Below are 18,406 nucleotides of genomic sequence, written 5' to 3'. Positions count from 1 at the left end.
GATAACAAGCTGGATAGCCAAAATAGAGAATTTGAAAATGAGATGGTTTCCTGCCAGTGTGAAAGTTTTTGCTGTATTTAACGACATGTGAATACGAATTTCTTCTGTTTGTTGCTGTTTACTACATCTTCTATGATTTTTGACCAAACATATCCCACTCAGTAACAAACAAATCAAGGAAAATTGCACCCACAAGAAACCAGGTAAAGTTAATCCACAAGAAACCATGGAAAGTTGTATTCCGGAATAAACCACGGAAATCTTCCACCAACCAGAAACCATAGATCTATACTTTTTCTGCTATGGCCAGTTGTTACATATTAAGCTCGGCCTTTCAATTATATAAAGGGGTATAGAGTAGACAGTGCTTTTTACAATTTAACAGTTTCTAGTTTATAATATACAACAGTGGATTTTAAGAAGTATTACATATCATGTAATAAGGTACACGTCGAGAGAAAATACATAAACGAACTATTGTCATACTCTGTCAACTTTATTATGCAAGATTTTGCTTTTGCAAAAATATTCAAAACAATAGCCAGCCGCTAAACGATGTACGCGCAGACGAATCACTCTTTACGTAACAGCTTCCGCCCTGCTTGAAACGGACAAACACGTGGTTGCCAGCGTTTACATTTGCTAGAACAACCCCTGTTGCCGGATGAACGCCATCGGCAGGTCCGCCTACATCCGGATCAGCCTCTACAACTCCTTTTACCACACCATTAACGATCAATTCTGCTGAAAAATAGCTTTTCTGTAACGCGACAGCAGTCCAGCTGAATACGTATAGACCTGTAGCTGGGGCATCAAAAATTCCGTCTGCGGTATTAAATCCTCCACCAACGTCAACTGTCTCCACGTCGAATTTGAATATTTCATGATTGCCGTAACACCGTGTGCTACTTAGGTACACATAAAACGCCACCTGGCTTTCAGCAGTACCTGAAAGTGTGTAAAAGGTCTACTTGGACTAGATACTTTGAATTTGTAGCTGGAGTTTAAAATAATACATTTTAAAATTCGGAGACAGTCAGTGTCTAAAGAGTATAATAAAATCGTTTCCATATAACAGAAACTATATAAATGAATTGAAAAACAACATACGCTTTGACAGATGCCAAGATGACGACGCTACGCTCGATGTAACTATCCTATGCTGTGGAGACATTTTCAGAGTCATGGTGTCTTTATCGGGGCCGGTGTATTCCTCCGTGTTGTGAGCTGTATCAGCCTGTTCGACAGAGGGCACGGGTTCTTGGTAGATTTCTGAACTGTGTGATGGAGTATCTCCGGTTCCTATCGATTTGTCAGAAATTCCACAGTTTTCCTCCAAAACTTGTACTCGATGCTGCAGTTCCTCGAGATTGTCTAAACGACTTTTCAGCGCATTGTTTTCTGCTAACAGTGTCTGAATGACATGTTCCATGTTCTGAAAACGTTCATCAATCGAGGCAGCTGAACAAACTGTGGGAAAGAGTAAATAAAGGGAAAAACATAAAATAATAGTTTCCTTCATTTTTACTCCTTTAGCCAACGTGGGAATATTACGACAAAGTTATCAAGTGTTTTGAATCTTTTTGATAACGCAAGTTGCTTCCATAAGCGGAAAAAATTGCTTATCGCGGTTTCACATTGTCACGATTTTATATATTATAAGAAGAAAGAATTATTTGATAGAACATGTGTACTTTATCTATCATAACTATAACGCAGTATTTTTAGTAGACCATACATGTATGCTGTAATAGCAGTAGGGCACTATTATCATTATTGCTGCTCTTGTTATCGCAAGAAGTTATGACAGTAACATCAGTATTACTGTTGGAAGTTACAGCATTAAAAACAGTAGTTACTGTTACAGCTGGCAGATACAGCAGTAACATCAGTATTACAGCTATGAATGTAACAACAGCTTTTAACAGAATTTTTCTCACTGCTGCAATTCATACTTAAAGTTGTATTGAAACAAGTCAATATACGTTACTGACAGTTATTAAAATTATTGTACATACTGCATTGCCGATGGATTTTCAATATGTCAGTGAGGTACGTCAAAAGAAGCCTCATTGCGAAATTTGAGCTCAGTTAATGCTGTAGTCTACTCCCAAGCAGTGGACTTCGAGTCAAGGTTTTATCCTCTTAAGCGGTGGACAGTACGAGTGGACTAATGAATCAGTTTTAGCAATTAATCCATTAGGTAATGACGAAAAACAGTCAAATCTGTTTAAAGTCATGATATTGGTTATTTTTATGTGTCGTAAAATGGGGTCGAATTGTTGTTTCTGATGTAATTCTCAATGTTCAAGGGACTTGATGATGCGTTTAGCCCCTTTGATATTCGGCTTGGATATTTGTTCAATAAATAGCACATATAACATTGCCAGCGGATTTGTAACATGCCTACGGCATACATCCAAAGAAGTCATCATCACGAAACTTATTTTGGTGCTCAATTACTGCTGTATTCTCTAACTAAACGAAGGACTCGAACGAAACTTTTTCCCACGTATGTCATCGTTTTTGGCCTGTATAGACAATGTATCAGCTTTAGCAATAAATGTATGGTTTGCCGACGGAAAACGGACAAAACTCTTTAAAATCGTAATTTTGGTCATTTTTCATGTGTCAGAAAAATGGGCTCGAATCCTTGTTACTGATGTAATTCACATCGTCCATAAGGTCCTGAGGATGCGCTGAACTACGTCAGTATATTACAAAGATGTTTTGGTCAAGAGAAAGTGCATATTGCATTGCTGACAGATTTCCAGTGTGCGAGCAGCATACGCTCAAAGAAGGATTTATTACTACATGTTAACATGTTTTAGGCATCAATTAATGTTGTGCGATGGACTGAAGCCAAGTTATGGTCAGCTTAATTAATAGCTTGGACTTTATACGATACACTATGAAATCATATTTAGAAATTAACGAATAATGACCTAGAAAAAATACCATATCTGCTCAAAATCGTAATTTTAGGCATTTCCACATGTCGTTAAACGGACAGGAATCCTTGTTACTGCTGTACTTCATAACATTCAGGAGAGCTTAAGAATATATTGACCTACGTCGATCATGACTGGAGTGTTTGTTCAATAATAGTGCTTTTTGCTTTGCCGACGGATTTTCAGGATGTCGCTGGCATACATCCAAAAAAGGCTTTACCTAAAAAGCCTAACCTATTTTGCTGCTTAGTAACTGATCAGTGTCTGCTGTATTCTGCACCGAAACAATTTTATCCACCAAAGTCGTCGTTTACAGGCAATAAATAGCAGAATGGCGTGTAAAAATGTTGGATTCAAGTAGTTCTCGGTTTTGTTTGCTGTTAAGAGCATGTTTGTTTTAAATTCATTACAATATAATGCTGAAATCGCATGCTTGGCATTTTCGTAGCAATTTATATAAATGTGATATGCCATAAATGCGCTGCAGATTTATTATTGAATGTCGGGTCATTCTCTTCCACTATAATTTGGATTTTCATATTTCAATTGATTTTTATGTTGCCGTATTCACACCTGGGGACACCGGTCACACGAAGAAATGATGTCTGAAGATTCATGGTAACGGATTTATGAGCATCAATTTTGATCACAAATCTGATATGTCTGTTCAAATCTTTATCTAATATAGTATTCTTTTGCATTATGTAAGTTTTTACAGCGCGTGAGTGTGAGAATCTGTTAACACACGTTACTCTCCTGTCTCCATACACTCTGAAAACGATAAAAGCATTAAATTATCATTGCTATCTGCTTTGCAAAAAGGTGATGCTATAATTTAATGTCATTAAAAAGACCTAGACTCACCTTTCAAAAAAAAAAACAGCAAAAAGACGTCTAAGATAGCTAGACGTTCCAACAACCAAAGAAGTCGTTTGTTGACAACTGCGTTGATGGCAGTGAAAGACAAATCATAAAAAATATAGATATGCGTAAGTATAGCAAAGGTATTATGTATGTACATATAGCAATTCATCGTACATGACATTTTTAGCTTGCAATTCTGGTGATTTTAACAATGGAAACGTTTTGGGTTGCAAAAATAGCCCAGACTGCGCACTTACTGATATCGGCAAGCGTATATTGTGATGAGAATAGTTTCGCATAACTTTTTACTGTGGTCGCAAATTTGAGCTGAAAAATAGATGGTTGGATGGATGGATGGATGGATGACTGACTTCCAACACCGTCAGTGAGTTTTCAGACACGAATATCACAGAGGAGCCAGGAAATTCGATTAAAGTATTCACTTATTTTACACAAGGAATCATTAGTTCTTTCACGATCTAAAGTGATATCCATTCTTTTGCTTTCTATGTGTATTTCGCTATCTTCTGGACTGTTCTACATTCCTTTAATAATGATAACAGCCGCTGCCTATTCTCCTGTTTCTCAAAGTTTACATTGTGCTACTTTTTCATCTTAACGGTTTCTACAGTTTTTTTTTCTAAAGCTTTTTATTAATTCATTACTATTCATCGAAGGTTAAACGTTCTTTAACCAACAAATTTCTTCGGTCACTCCAAAACTTTCTCTTAATGACGACTGTTTTAAGATCACTAACATGGCGTAACAAAGAATTTTCAGAACAAATTCCTAAAGTGGATTTATTTGCAAATAGTACTTGACGTATTTGACTGGCTAAATAAGTTATTACAAAACAACGGAAACATAAGTCTTAGGAGTCTTTTTGTAATAAAATTAATACATGCAAAAAAATATAAACCCAATCAAGAAAATAATGGCAGACTCGGAGAGAATGAGGGCATATTTGCTGAACGCAGTTTAAACCTTGTCGTTTAACGTTCACAGTCATACAGTATCAAAAGTTATCGCTTGATAATCTTTTTATTTTCTTACAGGAGTTTGAAATATATAATACCAAATTTATACACACACACATTCATCCTTAATTAATAAGAAGAAAGTACTTCCGCCATGTAGGCATGCGGCGAGAGCCAAATTTTATCTCCGCTTTGTATGATTTTACTCCCACGAAGTTTTTCATCGAGACGTGCAGAATGCAATTTCTAGTCATGTGAGTTCAAAAACAAAGAGGTCGCACTTTGTGATCAAATTTTGTCTTGTTCTGCCGAATTTTTGCATTTTATAAACGGGACACCACAGTAGCACATATGACTTAACACATTGTACTGGTTCACAAACAAGTGGCAGTTTTCTACAAGTTTGGAAACTCTGTAAACAAGAGCTGTCACAGGAGATAGTGCGCTCGACTATTTCGATACTGGATAGTTATACTTGGAATATCTGAATAAGCTGAAGCTGTGACTGGAGTGTGTAATGACTCCAATGCGGATGAAGATATTGGACAACAGATTAAAGTCTGTGTCAAAAGTATTAAGCAATGACAGAGATAAATATCAATATAAAATATTGAATAATTATAAAACCGACATTACTCATGAACAATTTCTGTAAGAGTAATGCATCATGTGCTTAATAATGTGGAATAACTATTTTAAGTTTGAAACAAATCAATCCAGTAATAATCTAGATAGAGCAAAAGTGCATCAAACTTGAATCTGAAATTCTAAGTAAAAGGAGGGCATAGCTCACAACATATTGGTGCCAGTAGTATGGACCTTGTGTCATATGGTGTTGGTGATGATGCGGGACAAGCATTTTAAGCTTGAATCAAATCCATTCAGTAACAACAGAGATATGGTGAAAAGCATCAAAATTAAACTGTAATTCTAAATAAAAAGGGACATAATTCATGAAATATTGGTTCAAGAATTATGGCCCTTGCGTCATATGATGTGCATGATGATGAGGAAAGTTATACCCCAAAAGTAACCAATAAAGTTATAATCCGCAAGAAAACAATGAAAGATTTACTTTGCAAGAAACCAAGGTAAACAAGCAAATTCGATGAATTGGTATCCCCCGCCGAAAGGGTTTGTGGTGAGGAATGGCAAAAAAATATATCCGTCAAAAAGTTAAGGATGTTAATAAGAAGCAAATAATTTCATTAGTCAAAATCAATTTAACAGAAAACATATGTTTAATTAAAGAGTACACAATAAATGTATGATACTTTGATCCTGACTAAAGAATTTATTTTGAATGGGATATGCTTATTGTAATAAGCTTAAGCTTTTAAAATTAAATGCAGTTAATTGGAATGTGAGCTCGAAGTTTAACTGGAACGAAATATTGTCTTTGAGTGGTTTGGCACCAGGTGTTGCTGATTAACATGTACATTTGAACTTAAAAGAACAGATGTCCTTAAGAGAACACAGGTAAGATATCTTGAACATGGCTGAGGGCAAGGTTTGTGCAGTCACAACTTAACATGTTGAAGGTTTGAACATTTAAAAAAAAGAAAAAGAAAGAAATGGAAATATAATTATATATGTATATATTTATTTTTTTCAGGTGGTGGGGGAACGGGAGAGGAAACAAAATTTCACATGTTGATTATAAATATTGATGGAATATTAAAAATTAAAAAAAATGGGTAAAAGGGTGAAGTTGTGGGTGGGGGGGGGGGGGGGGCAGAGGATGCATGTTTAGTGGTGGGTATGACTGTATGGAGGAGGGAGGGGGGGAAACTTGCATGTTGATAAATAAGAAATGAAAAAAAAAAATATTATTTGTTTTTTGGGGGAAAGGGGGAGGGAGTGTGACCAAGGCAAGTGGGTGACCAGGTGTAGGTGCGCAACTTCACATGTTTCTAATAAATGTTCACAGAAAAGAATGAAAGAAATTTAATGAAATTCTGCCGAATGGTAAGTTTGTTATGTACAAATATGTGGATTTTTTGGGGGGAGGGGGAGGGGGGGGGGGCAGAGGATGCATGATCAGTGGTGGGCATGACTGTATGGAGGAGTGAGGTGGGCAAATGGTACAACTTGCATGTTGATAAATAATCATGGAAGGTTTGAAAAAAATCTAAATTAAATGAAAAAATGAAAAAAAAAATTATTTTTTTTGGTGGGGAGGAGGGGGGTTGGGATGGGGAGGGAGTGTGACCAAGGCAAGTAGGTGACGAGGTGTGGGTGCGTAACTTCACATGTTTATAATAAATGTTCACAGAAAAGAATGAAAGAAATTTAATGAAATTCTGCCAAATGGTAAGTTTGTTATGTACAAATATGTGGATTTTTAGACAGTTAAAGGGCAATAACTCTGAAATCCGTACACAATTGTGTGTGCACAACCACATTATAGTGCTCTAAATTCTGTTAAAGTTTCATAGTTCAAGGTCAAATATATCAAAAATTATGATGCAGAAATTGCCATATCTATAGATCTATAGTACCCTATATTATAGTTAACACTAGAAACTTCTAAGGGCCATAACTCTGGTGTTACTTGGGCAATCTGTTTGAAACTTGATGGGCCCCATAACCTCATAGTGGTGAACATGTTTATGAAGTTTGTCTGAAAAAAATATAAAATGATGAATTTTTGCTGTTTTTTTTTTTGGGTGGGGGGGGGGGGGGGTGTGGGGGGGGGGGGGTGATCAAGGTAAGGGGGTCACCAGGTGTGGGTACACAACTTCACATGTTTACAATAAATGTTCATGGAAAAGAATGAAAGAAATTTAATGAAATTCTACCAAATATGTGGATTTTTATACAATTAAAGGGCAATAACTCTAAATTTACAAATAAATCCAAACGAAATTGTGTGTACACAACCACATTATGGTGATCTAAATTCTGTTTAAGTTTCATAGTTCTAGGTGAAATATATCAAAAGTTATTATGCAGAAATTGCCATATTTATAGTACCCTATATAGTTAACAATAGAAACTTCTAAGGGCCATAACTCTGGTGTTACTTGGGCAATCTGACTGAAACTTGACGGGCCGCAAGAACTCATAGTGGTGAGCATGTATATGACGATTTAAATAAATATTCCAAACCATTTCCTAGATATGGCTCCGGACGGACGGACGGACGGACGGAAGGACGGAAAAGACGGACGGAAGGACGGGCGTTCTAACGAAACGGTATTTATGTGACACCCCCATTGTTCTCTCTATTGTTCTAACAGTCACATAAAAAGAAAAAGGTCACATAAACAGAACAGAATGAATGACATCAAAGAGAAAGTACCGTTATGCAGTCACTTAACCATCATTTCGCGGGCACGGACGGACGGACGGACGGACAACGCCAAAACTATATCCCTCCGTCTATCGTCGGGGGATAAAAATACCCACAAGAAACCAGGGAAAGTTTTCAATACAATACATGTAATTTCTTTCTGCTATGGCCAGTTTTCAGACCTTTCATTTAATTCAAGTGTCATAGACTAGACAGTGTTTTTTACAAAAGCAGTTTTTAGTTTATGTTATACACAGTGTACTATATAAAGTACAACATATCATGTAATAAGATATACGCCAAATGAAAATACATGGACAAACTATTGTCATCATCTATCAACTTTACTATGCAACATTTTGTTTTTGCAAAAATATATTTATAACAATAACCAGCTGGTAAATGATGTACGCATATACGAATCACTCTTTATGTGACAGCTTACTCCCTGGTGGAAACGGACAAACACGTGGTTGCCAGCGTTTTCGTTTGCTAAAACAACCCCTGTTGCCGGATGAATGCCATGTACTCTTCAGTCTACATCCGAATCAGTCATGACAACTCCTTGCACCACACCACTGACGATCAAGTCTGCCGAAAACTAGCTTCTCGACGGCGCGGCCACAGTCCAGCTGAATACGTATAGACCTGTAGCCGGAGCATTGAAAATTCCGTCTGCGGTATTACATCCTCCACCAACGTCAACTGGCTCTACGTCGAAAATGAATATTTCATGATTGCTGTAACACCGGTTGCCACTCAGATACACATGAAACGCCACCTCGCTTTCAGCAGGATCTGAAAAATGTGTAGAATGTCTGTTTTCATGGGCGTAGGAGCGAGTTTAACTTTGGGGGGCCAAACCTTTATGACGGCGGTTTTTTTTTTTGGGGGGGGGGGGGGTTAGCGGCAAGGTATTATTTTCGTGACAAAGCCTCAAAGCCTTGTACAGGGATTAATTCAAACCTTTATGTTTTAGCAATCATTGAGTTATTCTGATGATACACATACGACTAGGCACTGAACTGTCTTAATCAGTCATATTATGTATTGTTCTAATTAAGTGTGCCATTTTTTTACATTCTTCTGTTGAAGTCCTGGACATACAATCAATTAGCACTGCATTTGTCTAATTGTGGTATAAAGTTGTGGAAATATTATTTCCCTTGAATGGACAATGAAAAACAAAAAAAATACATAACGTTTACATGCGTAAACAGGCTTAATAGTGAGGCCTACATTGATTTTGCAGACGCTCAAACCGGAACTGTAGTGATTGCGCTCAATGATATATTATTTTTATAAAATGTAAACGATTCTTGGCGTGGCACGTACAGATTTCAGTACTCACACTACGGAAAGAGACATTTTTAGTCAGAATACATGGGAAGGCCAAATGCAAATCAGAAATCAGGTTGAAAAGAATTATATGATGCTAAGTAAATGTCATATTAGATTGCAATTTATATCTCTTTTCCAAAATATTCGGGGGGCCAAACTATACTTTGGCCCCCCCCTCCCTTAGTTTTTGGGGGGCCTCGCCCCCGCTGGCCCCCCCCCCCCCCCACCTGCTCCTACGCCTATGGTTTTAGCTACATACTTTGAATTTATAGCTTATAACACGACTGGGAGTTTAAAATAATACATTTTAGAATTCGGAGACAGTAAGTGTCTAAAGAGAACCATATAACCGTTTTCATATAATAGTAAAATATCAAGTGAATTGAAAAAGCAGCACACCCTTTGATAGATGCCAAGATGACGACGCTACGCTCGATGTAACTATCCTATGTTGTGGAGACATTTTCAGAGCCATAGCGTCTCGATCGGGGCTAGGCGACTTCTTTCGTGTTATTAGCTGTAACAACCTGTTCATCATCAGAGGACACTGATGACACAGCAGATGACGTATCTCCCTTCCCTATCGATTTGTCAAAATATCCACAGTTTTCCTCCAACATTAGTACTCGATGCTGCAGTTCCTCGAGATTGTCTAAACGACTTTTCAGTGCCTTGTTTTCTGCTAGGAGTGTCAGAATGACATGTTCCATGTTCTGAAAGCGTTCATCAATCGAGGCAGCTGAACAAAATGTTGGAAAGAGTAGATAAAGGGAAAAACATAAAATGATATTTTCCTTCATTTTTACTCCTTTAGGCAACGTGGGCATATTATGAAATCGTATCTAATATCTTATTCTACAATATTTTGAACATTCTGATAACGCAAGCACTTCCATAATTGGAAAGAGTTACTTAGTGCGGTTTCGCATTGTCACGATATTATATCTGTCCTAACTACAGCGCAGCATTTTAAGTAGACCATTATGTTACCATAGCAGTAGAGCAGTAGAATCAGTATTACTGCTATTACTATTTGGAAAGTTATAGCAGTAACATCGGTACAGCTACTGAATGTTAGAAGTTACAGCGGGAAGAACTATTAGTTCTGTTACTGCTGGTATAGCAGTAACAACCGTATTTTTGTTTTTACCGCGGTAACTACCCATGAGGAAGAATTGACCTCATGACCGATATTGCAGAAAATCGATATCAGGGGAGACAACAGCTATTTGGTATTGGTATCATATTGGTAACAGGTGACCGGTATTGCGATGTCGATATCTACTGCCTCCGGGTATTGTCACCTGGATGTTTATTTCAATATCAAGTGTAATAAAAGAGAAGGTTTTTCGTAAGATAATTAAACAAGCTTGAATTATCACTGGAGTTACAAATTATGGAAAAGGGATTTTTCATTAGAAATAAAAGAAGTCATTTTTATCAAATGAATGTTTAATATGTAATTTTCTGAACCATAGCATTTTTAACGTGTTATTTTATAATAATTAAATTAATTTTTATATCAATAGACCATATCTATCAGCAATAAAAACCATATTTTCATATAAAATTATTTTCATACATATTCTTATATAAGAAGAATGTATATTTTAACATGTTTTCGAAAAACAATGTAACAAATCGGCTGAACATTGCTATCTGTAAACCATTTAGATTCAAGTTAAAGGCAGATATCGATGAAGTCTTTTATTTATTTATTTTTTTTTTCATTTTCAACCAAATCTGAAAAGTAAATGACCCTTAATCTCTAGAAAAAAGGAGGTTCGTACCCAAAGACACATCCTTTTATATTTATATAGCACTAGCATTGATATTTTTACGGCGTCTCCCATCTATAAAATATGCTGTCGTTGAAAAATAAACTGATACTGATAAGTTATTTTGTTGTTGTTTTTTTTTTTAAACAGCTGTTTACAATTTATAATTACACAGGTGTAGGTTTTGAATTATTTTAATCTGAAATGGTTGAACATCACACGTATATCAATTCAATAATTCTTAACATATAGACAAAATAGGAAGTTTAATGAATCGAAAATTATGGTATGTTTGTAAAATTTAAAAAAAAAAAAAAAAAAAAAGATAGTGGCAATCAGCGTGGTACAGGTATTTTGCCATATTCAGGCAGACATTATTCATTTTAATATTACTCCACCAATATATGAAAACTGTTTGCAAAATAGAAAATATGCAAAAGATTAAAATCGCATGATAACTTTACCTTGTAATTACAAAACAAATACCCGTATTAAATTCAAAACGCAATTATAGCCTTATCAGTATTATAAACGTCTGTGTTGTTTTAACGTTCCTTATTTAGAGGTAATTGGCAAGTTTTATTACAGGTCCAATAAAAAGGATTTATGCATGATGCATACAACATTTTATTACTTCTATATAGAAATTTGTTTCATGTAAAATTATCTTGCATTGAACATGTACAATAAATTATGAAAGTAAGTTAATCACGACGACATTTATGATAACTGAAAAGATCGTGAAACCAGGTAAAATGTCACGAAAACAAAAATATATCATTAAGATACTGAAGTAAAATTCAATTCTGTTTTAAATGCAGATATTATTTACATTGCAAAAACATTCTTGTACACAAAAAAAATGCTCCGGACATATTTTCCAGCTTTAATTTGATCAAGGCGGACCTTGAAATTTATTTACTCAAATTTATTAAGATTTTACTTAATAATATACAAAAAATTCTGTATTTTACTTTTTTACGACAGTTTGCATTTGTGATCCAAGGGTCGATAGGAAAGCTATCTCTTTTAATGTTTAATTGACATAATTGGCATAACTGACACTTGATATTTAAATGTATATGAAATAAGGTGAGAACAACAACATAAGAAGAAATGCGCATCTCTTTCTTTTTAGAACCGAAATATTAAAATGCAATATTTATCTTATATTGTTTTTGTGATATTAACACAAAATGAATTACTCGCGAAGTAAAATTACATTAAATGATTAAATCATTACTTTAACCTTTTGATCACAATACCGTATGTTCACGCGGCATACTATAATATCGTCTGCTTATGACGCTACAACAACAACTTCGCGCTGAAGTTAATTTTTCTTCGAAATTAGTGGAAATAAACCGTCTGAGAACGAATCAAATTTTTATTTCACAAAAATGAAATAAATATCATTCAAAAGATAAATTCAATGAGAGTAGGAAAGTTCTTGCACCTAAGCTTTCATATCAATGGTTTTATACAAAAAAAATGCTTTGAAGAAACGCATGTATGAGCTTTTTGTACATTTTATATGGAAACAAAGAAGGGAAAAAATGACGAAATGATGGCATCAAACTTCATGCGAAGAACGAATCAAAAATTAAGATAAAATTTAATTAAAAAAAACCTTGTGATGAATCAAATGTTGAACTTTGGTAATATGTTTGCACCTAAGGTTTCTTATTTTTAGTAATTTTGTTATTAAGTAAAATGTGTACATGCCCTTCTTATTTCTATATAGAAAATCTGACCGCTATCGATTATTGGCCGGAGGAATATTCTTCGGTATGAACAGCAGTATTAACAGAATCCTTCTTTCTGCTGCGATTCACAACGTTCATTTAGGCTTTAAGTTGTTTTGATCCTCGTCAATATATAGATAATTATTAAAATGATTGTAAATTTTGTACATACAACATGTATTGTATTTCCGACGGATTTCTAATATGTCAGTGAAATACATCCAAAGAAGGAATCAGTTTTAGCAGCTAATCTATTACGTACTGACGAAAAACGGTCAAATCTGTTTAGACTCATGATTATGGTCAGTTTTCATGTGTCGTAAATTCGAATCTTTGTTCCTGCTGTAATTCTAAACGTTCAAGAGGTTGTAAGGATGTGTTAAGTCCACCCCTTTGGCTTGGGTGTTTGATCAATAAATAGTATTTAATCAGAGCATATAGCACAAACTCGATATTCTATACGCCGAACTGTCTGACTTTGCCTTCTCTGAAATCTGGTTGATTAACTTTCTCATCTGAAGATATAATGTTACATTCACGTCATAGACCTGAACATAAAGACCGTACTGATGATTCTCATGGTGGTGTTTTCTTGTATATAAAAGATAAAAAAACACAACTTTTGCAGACAAGATCTAGAGATCAACCGCCTTGAATGTATATGGGTATGAAATAATTCTTTCTAATAATAAACGTATTCTTTCCGGTGTTTTCATTCAACCCCCAAGTTCACATGCAATGTACATTGTACAAGGATTCAATACACTCCAGTGGTCTAGCAGTTGATACAAACATCCCTGATATTATAGTCACTTGTGACTTTAACTACAATGCCGTTGGTCTAATTCCGCATCATCACACAACAATTTAGTCTCCAACAACTGATAAAACAACACATTTACTGAGAAATCGTCTTTACCAGAGCTAATTTTTGTTTCAAATAGTAATAACGTTGTTCTTTCTGGTGTAAAAGAACATTTCCTCAAACAAGAATTCCTATCTATGAGCTTCTCCTCAAACAAAAGTGCTTCAATGGACTAGTCCGGGAATGTAATCGAGGTGAATACGACAGTCTGAGAGCAGAACTACACAACTTTGACTGGAATAGCTGTCTTGATCCGGATATTAACAAATATGCTTCTCACATTACCCGTATTTCAATAACTTCAAAAACAATATCCCCAACAAAAATATCAAAAAAATTCAAAGTAAGACCCTCTGACGTGTCTTGGATGAAGAATAAAATAAGGAAACACATACGCAATCGTAGGAGAGCTTAGAGAAAGCAAAAAAAAAAAAATCTCACCAGTGGCAGATATTTAGATAACATTGTAATGAAACTGTTTACTGATTCGTTATGCTAAATCAAACTATTTCACAAATCATTCAGACAACACAATACACAACATACAACAATCCTTAACAAATGCACATCAGTAGTATAAAACTTACTTATATACACACCGATAAAAGTAACACAATAAAGTGGGTTTAAATATTAGCATAAATTAACTTTACAAAGAAGTATCCAAAATTTCGGTTGGAACAAAAGGACTATACCCACCCCCTATCATATGAAATAAATTTGGCAAATAACAATGCCTACAATATAATAAATCAATATTTAAAATACATGTAAAATAAAAAATAAAATTGTTACACACGAAAAAGGGTAACCTTCTTTCTGGCGCACTCATCAAACTGAAAACGAAAGGAATTTTCCACCTGATGGAAAAAGCTTTATAGTGAATATTAAAATATTCGTACGGTTCCTCGGCTGTTATAATATATTCTATTTTCTTCTACGTTTGAAAAACTGTATATAGGATGTGTTATTTGGTAATAAAGTATTGATATTTTGTATCATTTCAAAGGGCATACTACGCTTACAGTACTTCATAATTGTGAAATCAGCGGAACTGAAAGTTTGGTCTTAAAAGCTTTTGTCTTATTCTGCCCAATTTTTGCATTTTATAAACGGGACACCACAGTAGCACATATGCCTTGACAAATTGTACTGGTTCACAAACTAGTGGCAGTTTTCTATAAGTCTGGAGTAGATCCTTTGAAAACTCTTGAAAAGAGCTGTCACAGGAGACAGCGCGCTCGACTTTTTCGATGCTTGGTAGTGATATTTGGAATATCTGAGGAAGCTGGAGCTGTGACTGGAGTGTGTAATGACTCCAATGTGAATGAAGAGACTGGACAACAGCTTAAAGTCTGTGTCAAAAGTATTAAGCAATAACAGAGATACATATAAAGTGTATTAAAATATTGAATAAGTATAAAAGCGACATAATTCATGAAAACTTTCTGCAAAAGTAATGCATCATGAGTAATATCATGTGCCTAATAATGTTGAATGACTAGTTTAAGTTTGAATCAGATCAATCCAGTAATAATCGAAATAGAGCAAAAGTGCATCAAACTTGAATCTGAATTTCTAAGTAAAAGGAGGGCATAGCTTACAACATATTGGTTCCAGTATTATGGACCTTGTGTCATATGGTGATGGTGATGATGTGTAACAAACGTTTTAAGCTTGAATCAAATCCATTTAGTAACAACAGAGATATGATGAAAAGCATCAAAATCAAATTATTTTAAGTAAAAAGGGGCATAATTCATGAAATATTGGTTCAAGAATTATGGCCCTTGTGTCATATGATGTGCATGATGATGTGGAACAATAATGTTGAGTTTAAGCAGAAGTATTGAAAGCTCTGCACCAAATAACAGTGCAATGTACGTCCTGCTGTTCTGTTCTGCTCTGTTCCTGCTGGGCTAATAAAAGAAACCCCTGATTGAAAGCAACCGTTGAATTCAAGATGTCATTTTGATGATACAGCAGTAGTTTGCAAACATAAAGAATGCCAAAAAAAGAGTATATAATCAATATATATTACTTAAGTTTGATAGACATTTTGATTGTCCCAGTGACCCTGCAATTGTTTCCATTGAATTAGTGATTAATAATTTTGAAAATTGACAGTGCCCGCCCTCTTACTTGAATGTTCACCAAACTTGGCCACAATAGTAATGGACATACTACCTCTAACATACTAGTATTAGATGACAAGCCGGATACTCCCAGGCATTCGAGACTCATTATGACCCTTGAATTACTTAAAAAATGCTATTATTGCTAGTATCAACTGCGTAACTTAAGCATTTTTATCCAATGTTCACCACACTTAGTTAGACTATTTATGAACATACTTTCTTGACCAAGTTTGATAACAAGCTGGATAGCCAAAATAGAGAATTTGAAACTGAGATGGTTTCCTGCCAATGTGAAAGTTTTGCTGCATTTTACAACATGTGAATACGAATTTCTTCCGTTTGTTGCTGTTTATTACTTCTACTACTTCTACTATGATTATGGATCATGCATGTCCCGCTCAATAACAAAGAAATCAAGGAAAATTGTACCCACAAGAAACCAGAGAAAGTTAATCCGCAAGAAATCAATGAAAGTTTTACTCCACATGAAACTATGGAAAGTTGTATTCCGGAATAAACCACGGAAATCTGCCACCAACCAGAAACCATAGATCTATACTTATTAATCTGGTACTTATTCGTACTCTTATCGATACAATGCATGTAATTTCTTTCTGCTATGGCCAGTTGTTACATATTAGGTTCGACTTTTCTTTTTAAAAAAGGGGTATAGTAGACAGTGCTTTTTACGAAAGCAGTTTCTAGTTAATAATATACAAATGTGGACTTTATAAGGTATAACATATCATGTAATAAGGTACACGTCGAGAGAAAATACATGAACGAACTATTGTCATCCTCTATCAACTTTATTATGCAACATTTTGCTTTTGCAAAAATATTCATAACAATAACCAGCCGCTAAATGATGTACGCATATACGAATCACTCTTTACGTGACCACTTGTTCCCTGGTGGAAACGGACAAACACGTGGTTGCCAGCGTTTACGTTTGCTAAAACAACCCCCGTTGCCGGATGAACGCCATTGCCAGGCCCGCCTAAATCCGAATCAGACTCAACAACTCCTTGTACCGCGCCATTAACGATCAATTCTGCCGAAAAAAAGCTTCCCTGCGGTGCGGCAACAGTCCAGCTGAATACGTATAAACCTGTGGCTGGGGCATCGAAAATTCCGTCTGCGGTATTAAATCCTCCACCAACGTCAACTGTCTCCACGTCGAATTTGAATATTTCATGACTGCTGTAAACCCGGTTGCCACTTAGATACACATGAAACGCCACCTCGCTTTCAACAGCACCTGAAAATGTGTAGAAGGTCAGTTTTATCTGGATACTTTGAATTTGTAGCTCATAATACGACTAGGAGTTTAAGATAATACATTTTAAAATTCGGAGACAGTCAGTATCTAAAGAGTATCATATAATCATTTTCATATGCTAGTAAATTAATTGAAAAAAACAAACATACGCTTTGATAGATGCCAGGATGACGACGCTACGCTCGATGTCACTATCCTATGCTGTGGAGACATTTTCCGAGCCATGCTGTCTCTATCTGGGCTGGAGCGTTCCTCCGTGTTATTAGCTGTATCAGCCTGTTCTTCGTTTGAGAACACGGGTTCTTCGTGGATGTCTGGAATGTGTGATGGAGTATCTCCGGTCCGTATCGATTTGTCGAAAAATCCACAGTTTTCTTCCAACAGTAGTACTCGATGCTGCAGTTCCTCGAGATTGTCTAAACGATTTTTCAGCGCCTTGTTTTCTGCTAAGAGTGTCTGAATGACATGTTCCATGTTCTGAAAGCGTTCATCAATCGAGGCAGCTGAACAAACTGTTGGAAAGAGTAGATAAAGGGAAAAACATAAAATGATATTTTCCTTCATTTTTACTCCTTTAGCAAACGTGGGAATATTACGACAAAGTGTTTAAATGTTTTGAAACTTCTGATAACACATGTTGCTTCCATAAGTGGAAAGAATTGCTTATCGCGGTTTCACATTGTCACGATTTTATTTATATATATATAAATATATATATATGTGAAGAAAGCATCAATTAATTTGATAGCACATGTATACGTTATCTATCATAACTATAACGCAGACCATATGCTATAACAACGGTAGGGCAGTATCATCATTACTTCTGCTGTTACTACTTTTGTTACCACAGTTATGGCAGTAACATCAGTAATGCTGTTGGAAGTTACAGCATTAACAACAGTAGTTACTGTTACTGTTGTAACACCTAGCAGATATAGCACTAACATCAGTATTACTGCTATGAATGTTGGAAGTTACAGCGGTAACAGTAGTAGTTACTGTTACTGTTGTTACAGCTGACAGAGATAACAGTAACATCAGTATTACTGCAATGAATGTTGGAAGTTACAGCAGTAAAAGTAGTAGTTACTGTAACTGTTGTTACAGCTGGCAGATATAACAGTAACATCAGTATTACTGCTATGAATGTTGGAAGTTACAGCGGTA

General features: G+C 35.5%; 2 protein-coding genes across 2 annotated transcripts; both read right to left on the bottom strand.

Moving 5' to 3' along the window:
- Positions 1 to 483: 483 nt before the first annotated feature.
- Positions 484 to 1,631, bottom strand: LOC128549225 (uncharacterized). Its single transcript, XM_053525741.1, has 2 exons — positions 1,111 to 1,631; positions 484 to 948 (listed from the first exon to the last, which is right to left on the bottom strand). Exons 1-2 carry the CDS (start codon positions 1,520 to 1,522, stop codon positions 530 to 532), a joined length of 831 nt encoding a protein of 276 aa, XP_053381716.1. The 5' UTR covers positions 1,523 to 1,631; the 3' UTR covers positions 484 to 529.
- Positions 1,632 to 16,750: 15,119 nt separating this feature from the next.
- Positions 16,751 to 17,871, bottom strand: LOC123541560 (uncharacterized). Its single transcript, XM_045327121.2, has 2 exons — positions 17,386 to 17,871; positions 16,751 to 17,215 (listed from the first exon to the last, which is right to left on the bottom strand). The coding sequence occupies exons 1-2, from the start codon at positions 17,798 to 17,800 to the stop codon at positions 16,797 to 16,799; spliced, it is 834 nt and encodes a 277-aa protein (XP_045183056.2). The 5' UTR covers positions 17,801 to 17,871; the 3' UTR covers positions 16,751 to 16,796.
- Positions 17,872 to 18,406: the final 535 nt, after the last annotated feature.

The sequence above is a fragment of the Mercenaria mercenaria genome, chromosome 16, assembly GCF_021730395.1.
Source record: "Mercenaria mercenaria strain notata chromosome 16, MADL_Memer_1, whole genome shotgun sequence".
In the NCBI taxonomy this organism is placed as follows: Eukaryota; Metazoa; Mollusca; class Bivalvia; order Venerida; family Veneridae; genus Mercenaria; species Mercenaria mercenaria.
The sequence above is the reverse complement of the archived record's forward strand: the minus strand, read 5'-3'. Positions and strand labels throughout refer to the sequence as shown.

Coding starts and splice junctions, on each gene's coding strand:
- LOC128549225 (XM_053525741.1), bottom strand. CDS start 1,522: ATGAAGGAAACTATTATTTTATGTTTTTCCCTTTATTTACTCTTTCCC. Junction 949..1,110: donor ATCTTGGCATCTGTCAAAGC/GTATGTTGTTTT, acceptor ACACACTTTCAG/GTACTGCTGAAAGCCAGGTG.
- LOC123541560 (XM_045327121.2), bottom strand. CDS start 17,800: ATGAAGGAAAATATCATTTTATGTTTTTCCCTTTATCTACTCTTTCCA. Junction 17,216..17,385: donor ATCCTGGCATCTATCAAAGC/GTATGTTTGTTT, acceptor ACACATTTTCAG/GTGCTGTTGAAAGCGAGGTG.